General features: G+C 48.6%; 1 protein-coding gene across 9 annotated transcripts in view; it reads left to right on the top strand.

The window, feature by feature from the left end:
- Positions 1 to 8,267, top strand: part of LOC310837304 (uncharacterized protein) — a gene marked incomplete at its 5' end in the record, with an annotated part of 135,709 nt that overhangs the window by 124,648 nt on the left and 2,794 nt on the right. For 3 of the 9 annotated variants that reach the window (XM_083723657.1, XM_083723655.1, XM_083723652.1), the window contains one exon: positions 6,867 to 6,993. The exons of 2 other annotated variants lie outside the window; for them this stretch is intronic. In XM_083723657.1, the coding sequence (XP_083579783.1) occupies positions 6,867 to 6,993 (127 nt within the window). Of the gene's footprint in view, positions 1 to 1,348; positions 1,444 to 5,616; positions 5,696 to 6,580; positions 6,742 to 6,866; positions 6,994 to 8,267 lie in introns of those variants that run through there. 4 more of the 9 variants (XM_083723661.1, XM_083723658.1, XM_083723660.1 and 1 more) reach the window with 4 other exon arrangements.

Here is an 8,267-nt window from a genome sequence, read left to right as displayed (position 1 = left end):
GCTTAAGAAGTTGCAAACTGAATTGCTAAAGTACTAAATAAACTTAGCTAAATTGGAATAAAGTCTTATTCCAGTTTATGGGCTTCTGTTTAGGGCAGGTCGTTGCCCATTTTGAGAACAGGATACTGGACTTTATAGGCCTTAGGCCTGATCCAGCTTCAGGGCTCTTCTGGTGTCCATCATACACCACTTTCTTCCTCTTTGAACCATGTCAGTTTCTTGAGTCAACGTGTTTTTCTCCTGTTCTCCACCTGCTCCCATAAAGTTTCAGAAGAGATGTTTCTTCCCCTTACAATCACCAGAACCACAGTGATCTATTCTTATCCTTCCCATAATCAAATAATCTTCAAATGTTACCTTTGGGAACAACAATGCAAACATCACAATTAAGGGCCGCAGGAGGTTATTTACTCCACTGTGCTTGAAAAGTTTGATGTATAAAATATCTTTCTTTTTTAATCGTTTTTTATTAATTTCCAATAAAAAAATTTTTTTTAGTCATACATTTTCAATAAAATCACAAATACATATTTTTGACTTCCATCAGTTCATCCGTGAATCCTCTGTGTTCTCATCTTTATTCTGCAAGTTCAAAATTTGTCATTGCCTTTTATCTTAAAATCCACCTACTCCCCCTCTTCCCTTTTTTACAATGTTTCTATACATATTTCTTCACAAAGCTTCCTGTAAACCCACAAACGTTATTTGTTCATCGCATAAACTTTTCATATAGTCCACAAATTTACTCCAGTCCTTGGTTAACTTGTGATCTCTTTGGTTTTGGACTTTCCCTGTTAGTTTATCTAGTTCTGCATAGTCTGTTAATCTCATTCTCCACTCCTGCTTGGCAAGGGAAATGGGCCCATGGATGGCAGGATTTGAAACTGATCCAGGTCTCAGGAGCCCTTTAAAAAGCTTCAAGGCAAAAATTGGAGGAATTAAAGAAATGCCCCCTCCCCAGCTGGACTTGGGGGAAACATCCCCATGCTCCGCGAGGATGCCTCATCCTGTACTTTCTCACTTTGTAGGGAAGATAAAAGACACACACACATATGTTCCTAAGCGGAAGGCTAGGGGGCCATAAACCACTAAACTTTGTATTTCTGTCTCCTAAACTACAATCTGAAGTGACAGACAATCTGAAGTGGAGCCTCCTTTTATTGACGCAAATACGCAAACCAGGCAGATACATTTTGGGCTGTGACCTTTACACATCTTCCGATCCTGAGATACTGGGGTGGTACAAGGTTATTTTGGCACCTGTTCCCACCGCGTCATTTTCTCCTGCCCCTCCCCCTCCCTCTGGGCCAATGAGCTCCGTTTCCTAGAGAGGCAGGAAGTGGGGGTATTTTGAAGGGGGAAAGTAGAAGCGAATTTGGAGGGGGGAGGGGTCTCCATGCACAACCCCGGAAGAGAAGCGGACTTGGAGACGAGGAGAAAGAGGTGCCTCATATTGGGGGGTTATTTGGGGGTGGGGGGGTGGGAGAAGGATTTGCTTTGCCTCTCCCTGAATCTACAAACAGGGCAGCTGGGAAAGGAGGCGGGAGGATTGGGGGGGGGGGCGAGAAAGGAAAGCAGGGAGGGGCTCCGTCCTTTCCCTGTGGGAATGGGGGGGCTGGATGCAGCCCATCCTGTTGCAAAGTGGGGTCCCTCTCCCCCAAACAGGGTTTGCATTGCAAGATCTTTTTTGAAGTGCAGGGATCAAGCCAGGCTCCCATGGTTGGAGGGACGGGGGGGGGGGCGAAGACACTTGAGACGAACCAGAAAAGCCCCCCCCCCCCCAGTGCACCCTAACTACAAAGGGATTTGCAGCTCCACCCTGTGCATGTTGACTCAGAGGTCAGTCCTCCGTTCAAAGGGGGGGGCAGCCCCATTTCACCTTGTGATGCTCCTCTCTGCTTAACACCCTCCATCTCCCTTCTCACTGCTGCCCCACTCCTGTCCCCCATAGCTCCCCCCAGGCTCTGTCTCCTGCTTCAGGGGAGGGGTGAGCTCCTCCAGGACCCTGATCTGCCCCCCCCCTCCGAAATGTGCTGCTGAAGCCCCTGCCTCAGTGGGGCGGAGATCGGGAGGGCAAGCAGGGGGGAGGAAGTGGAAGCAGCTGGAGAATAGAGTCTCCTCTGGATTGGGAGAGAGGGGGGAGATTTTGAATTGGGTGGGGGGTGACAGATGGACAATGTCGAGGGAAATCGGCCTCCGGAGCTTCCTGAGTAAGAAAGAGGCTGATGTGAGAAGGAAGGGGGGCCCCCGCCAGCTCCCCTTTCAGAAATCCTAATCTGGCCAGCGGAGGTTGCTTTGGCGCAATGGAAAGAGCCAGTTGGGTTTCCCATGTTGGGGGGTGTGTGTGCTGCTTTTGTGCCCCAAAACTGGAGGAAAGAGGCACATTTTCCATTTCCTGAAGCATGAAAAGGCACCTTGTCAGTTTCCCTCCTGCTTGGCAAGGGAAATGGGCCCATGGATGGCAGGATTTGAAAGTGATCAAGGTCTCAGGAGCCCTTTAAAAAGCTTCAAGGCAAAGACTGGAGGAATTAAAGAAATGCCCCCTCCCCAGCTGGACTTGAAGGAAAGAGGGGGGAAGGAGATTAATCCCCCCCCCAGCACAGATTTTGATGCTGTTTTGTTCCAAAAAGAGGCTTCTCCAGATATCCTCTTGGGACTTTGTCGGGAAGGAGAGTCAAAGCTCCCAGGGGTCGGAGATCTGGCCTGCCTTGCAGGATTGGCCCAGCGCAGAGGTGCTGAGGGACTTTCTCTGCCGGTGCTGCCAGCCTCGCTCCTGCCTGGCCTCGTCCCCTTCCAGGTTGCCAGGAGGGTCTTCTAACACTATAGGTCTTCTAAAGCCCACCACCTGGGCAATGCTCACACAAGAACCCTGCAAGGTGGGCCAGGATGACTGCCAGTTTAGTGTTTGCAACAGAGACCTTTCTCCAGCCTGAGGGCCACATTCGCTGCTGAGCAGCCTTCCAGGGTCCACTTTCCATTGATGGGCAGGGCCAGAGGACAGAATTGGTGGGGCTATGGGGCTGACTCTGAGCTTTGTCCAGGGGATGCCTGCCTTCCAGGGATTTTTTCCAGCCACACAAAAAAACCCCAGGAGGCAGCTGGGAAGCGTTGGAGAGAGGGTGTGGCGCTGGGGAAATTCCTGAGGGCCAGAGAGAGAAAGAGGGGGTACTTGAAGGCCAATTTAGCCCCAGGGTCTGTGGCTCCACACCCTGCAGTTCAGGTGCTGGGCTTAGACCAGGGAGACCCAGTCTCACATCCCCATGCTCCGGGAGGATGCCTCATCCTGTACTTTCTCACTGTGGAGGGAAGATAAAAGGCACACACACACACGTTCCTAACTGGAAGGACTAGGGGGCCACAAGCCACTAAACTTTGTATTTCTGTCTCCTAAACTACAATCTGAAGTCAAAACAAAATAAAAAAATTCCTTCCAGTAGCACCTTAAAGACCAACTAAGTTAGTTCTTGGTATGCGCTTTCGTGTGCATGCACACTTCTTCAGATACAGTGGTGCCTCGCAAGACGAAATTAATTCGTTCCGCAAGTTTTTTCTTCTTGCGAGTTTTTCTTCTTGCGAAGCATGGTTTCCCATAGGAATGCATTAAAAACCAATTAATGCGTTCCTATGGAGACCGCTTGCCAGCCTGGCAGTGCGGAGAAGGGCTTTTCTCCCCACCGCAAGCCTTCAGCACAGGTACGGGAACAGAGGGGAAGGCGCACAGCGCTTCTCCTCTGTTCCCGGGGCTTGTGGTGGGAGGAGGGTTTTTCCTCCCCACCGCGAACATTCAGAACAGCATTCTGAATGTTGGCGGTGGGAAGGAAAACCCTCCTCCCACCGCAAGTCTTCAGGACAGCCTTCCGAAGGCTGCCGGTGGGGCGGAGAGACCTCCTCCCGCCGCCAGCCTTCGGGGGAGCCTTCCGAAGCCTGGCGGCGGGAGGAGGGCTCTCCGCCCCATCGCCAGCCTTCGGAGGAGCCTTCCGAACCCTGGCGGGGGGAGGAGGGCTCTCCGCCCCATCGCCAGCCTTTGGAGGAGCCTTCCGAAGCCTGGCGCAGGGAGAAGGGCTCTCCGCCCCATCGCCAGCCTTCGGAGGAGCCTTCCGAAGGCTGGCGGGGGAGGAGGTCTCTCTGCCCCACCGCCAGCCTTCGGAGAAGGTCCGAGGACAGTGGGGAAGACGCGCTGCGCTTCCCAGCTGTCTCGGAGATTTCCCTATGGGCTTTCGTCTTGCGAAGGAAGCCCATAGGGAAATTCGTTTTGCGAAGCGCCTCCTAAACGGAAAACCCTTTCGTCTAGCGGGTTTTCCGTCTTGCGAGGCGTTCGTCTTGCGGGGCACCACTGTACACTGAAACAGAAGTCACCAGACCCTTCTATATAGTGAAAAGGTGGGGAGGGGTATTACTCAGAAGTGTGGTGGGAATGGGTGATTGGCAGATAGCTGTGATGGGCCTGTTGACGACTCTTAACAACTGCAATAGGTCTTACAGGAAAAAGCAAGGGGTGAGAAGGTGAAAAATGGCTTTGTCATGTATAATGAGATAAGAATCCAATGTCTTTGTTCAGACCAGGTCTCTCCATGGTTTTAAGTTTGGTAATAAGTTGCAATTCAGCAGCTTCTCTTTCCAGTCTATTTCTGAAATTTCTTTGTAATAGAACAGCTACTTTGAGATCTTGTATAGAATGTCCTGGGAGATTGAAGTGTTCTCCTACTGGTTTCTCTGTCTTGTGATTCCTGATGTCAGATTTATGTCCGTTTATCCTTTGGCGTAAGGTTTGGCCTGTTTGTCCAATATAGAGAACTGAAGGACACTGTTGGCATTTGATGGCATACACAATGTTAGACGATGAGCAATTAAATAGTCCCGAGATGGTATGTGTGATGTTGTTGGGGCCAGTAATGGTGTTGTCCGGGTGTATGTGGCAGCAAAGTTGGCATCTGGGTTTATTGCAGGCTCTGGTGCCAGTGTCCGTGTTAAGTCTGGTTGTAGTATTATTGTGGGTTAGGAGTTGTTTAAGATTGGGTGGCTGTCTTTAGGCAATGAAAGGTCTTCCTCCCAGAGCTTGAGAAAGAGAACTGTCATTGTCCAGGAGAGGTTGTAGATCTCTGATGATGCGTTGTACTGTTTTAACTTGGGAGCTGTATGTGATGACTAGAGGTGTTCTGTTATTTTCTTTTTTGGGTCTGTCTTGCAGCAAGTTCTCTCTGGGTATCAGTCTGGCTCTGTTGATCTGTTGTCTAACTTCATCTGCTGGGTATTTTAGTTCTAAAAAGGTTTGCTGTAGATCTTTTAGGTGAGAGTCTCTGTCTGTAGAATTGGAACAGATGCGGCTGTAACGTAGTGCCTGGCTATATACAATGGACTGTTTGGTATGTTTGGGATGGTAGCTGGAGGCATGTAGATATGTTTGTCGGTCCGTAGGTTTACGGACTGTGGCTGCCTGCTGGTGGGGAGTGTGCTCCCTCCGGACCCCACTCCGCGACCATCCCTACAACAATCCATGTTAGCGCATAGAGTGCTCTAAATATTTCCATCTGCTCCCCTTGGAGGGAGCTTCTGCACCCTGGTGCCCTCCAGATGTTCCAACTGCAGCTTTAGGAGTTTCCCTTATTTTCTATACAGTATTCTAAATGTATCAAAGGGTCAGAAACTGGTTTCCTGGATGGCTGTTCGGGGGAAAGGAAAAGCGAGGTCTGCAGAGGTACTGACCGTAATGCTTTCTGCGAAGCTTCATTCAGAGTTTGGGATTTGATCCTAGAACTTTACAATCCGAAGCTGAAGGTTCCCTAAAGAATGAGGCAGCTTATAGTATTATAAAGTCCCTGTAGAAAGGATTACATCCTTCCAGTTCCCTGCCTTGTACTTCCTGGAAGGGACCCACAGGAGATCTGGTCCCTGGTTTACTTCCTTTAGTATATATATATATATATATGCAGGTTTTGGTGTCCTCGGGTGTCTTCCCGTGTAAAAGTTGGGGTGTCTAGGCGACGTTTCGACGAGGTCTCACTCGTCATCTTCAGGCTGGTGCTTTCGGCTTCTTGTTACTGGAACAGAGCGGGATCTCAATTCTTGTTCCAGTAACAAGAAGCCGAAAGCACCAGCCTGAAGATGACGAGTGAGACCTCGTCGAAACGTCGCCTAGACACCCCAACTTTTACACGGGAAGACACCCGAGGACACCAAAACCTGCATTCCTGTACCCGTGAAAATCTACGAAAGCAAATATATATATAAATATATATATATATATATAGGTGTGCGTGTGTGTGTATACACCCCCCCCATAAATATGCATGTCAACCAAACCTATTCTCCTGACCTTCAAGGTCTAATATATCTGCTTTTTCCAATATTATCCATTCTCTAAGCTTCACAATATAATATAATCGTAAATCTGGCAGGCAGAAGCCGCCCCTATCTTTGGTATCCATTAGTAATTTATTTTTCATTGTGAATATTAATGCTGCCTGTGTAAATGTGTCCCACCCTAAATAAACCTGCCTTTCTGTAAACTGCGCTGAGGGTATAGGGTGGTATATAGATTCTAATAAGAATTAATTTTTGCATTGTTATCCCTGTGTTGAAGGGCATCGTGGCAACAGCTGAGAGAGTCCCAGAAGTGGCCTGGTTTATGATTCCTCCTCCTCCTCCGTCTTTTCCACTGGCATCGCAATGGTCTCCGATACACCCTCTGAACGGTCTCTTCTTAAAGATGGAGTGGAAAGAGGAGCCATGCAGCTTCCTCAGGTAGGGAAAGAGCAACGGGAGGAGGGAAGAGGCACAGATGGGACAACCCAGCTTCCCTCTGTGTTGAGTGGGGATGATGGGGACCAAAGAGAAGCTCTGTTTTCTTCCTCTTCTTCTTCTTCCAGGCCCTCTTGACCTTTGAGGAGGTGGCTGTGTTTTTCACGGAGGAGGAGTGGGCTCTGCTGGATCCGGGCCAAAGAGCTCTGCACAAGGAAGTCATGGAGGAGAATTATGAGATGGTGGCCTCTTTAGGTAAGGGCAGATTTATCAAATCCCAAACTCTTGGCTGTTAGACATTGAAGGTGTGAATCTGCTGTTTGAGCCATTTATTGATGCTGTGTCTTCTACTTTGGTGACCCCTCGTAGCTGAGTAAGATTGTCATCCATGAACACGGTCTTAATGGTGTGTCCGTAAGGGACTGTGGAGTCCAATTATGGATCCACACATCCTTCCACAGTGGGGACATAGGTTTCCAGGCAGGAGTTAATTACAGTGAGGGTTGCCAAATGTACTTTCCTCTTTGTTTGTCCCTTTCGTCCGGAGTTTGTGTTTCTTCAAAGTCCATGACACGTTTGGTAAAGGATATTTTCCAACTGGAGCACTCGCAGGCCAGTGTTTCCCAATTTTCGGTGCTTATACTGCATTTCTTTAGATTTGGCTTGAGAGCATCTTTAAACCTCTTTCATTGTCCTTCGGTATTTCTCTTTCCATTCTTAAATTGGGAATAGAGTAATTGCTTTGGAACATGATCCAGAGGCCAGGATCACACTTCAAAACGACCTTGACAGATTAGAGAACTGGGCCAAAACAAACAAGATGAACTTTAACAGGGAGAAATGTAAAGTATTGCACTTGGGCAAAAAAAAAATGAGAGGCACAAATACAAGATGGGTGACACCTGGCTTGAGAGCAGTACATGTGAAAAGGATCTAGGAATCTTGGTTGACCACAAACTTGACATGAGCCAAGAGTGTGACGCGGCAGCTAAAAAAGCCAATGCAATTCTGGGCTGCATCAATAGGAGTATAGCATCTAGATCAAGGGAAGTAATAGTGCCACTGTATTCTGCTCTGGTCAGACCTCACCTGGAGTACTGTGTCCAGTTCTGGGCACCACAGTTCAAGAAGGACACTGACAAACTGGAACGTGTCCAGAGGAGGGCAACCAAAATGGTCAAAGGCCTGGAAACGATGCCTTATGAGGAACGGCTAAGGGAGCTGGGCATGTTTAGCCTGGAGAAGTGGAGGTTAAGGGGTGATATGATAGCCATGTTCAAATATATAAAAGGATGTCATATAGAGGAGGGAGAAAGGTTGTTTTCTGCTGCTCCAGAGAAGCGGACACGGAGCAATGGATCCAAACTACAAGAAAGAAGATTCCACCTAAACATTAGGAAGAACTTCCTGACAGTAAGAGCTGTTCGACAGTGGAATTTGCTGCCAAGGAGTGTGGTGGAGTCTCCTTCTTTGGAAGTCTTTAAGCAGAGGCTTGACAACCATATGTCAGGAGTGCTCTAATGGTGTTT

This window comes from Podarcis gaigeae (assembly GCF_964106915.1).
Source record: "Podarcis gaigeae genome assembly, chromosome: 2".
Taxonomy (NCBI): domain Eukaryota; kingdom Metazoa; phylum Chordata; class Lepidosauria; order Squamata; family Lacertidae; genus Podarcis; species Podarcis gaigeae.
Note: the sequence above shows the minus strand (reverse complement) of the source record. Positions and strands in the feature narration are given on the sequence as shown.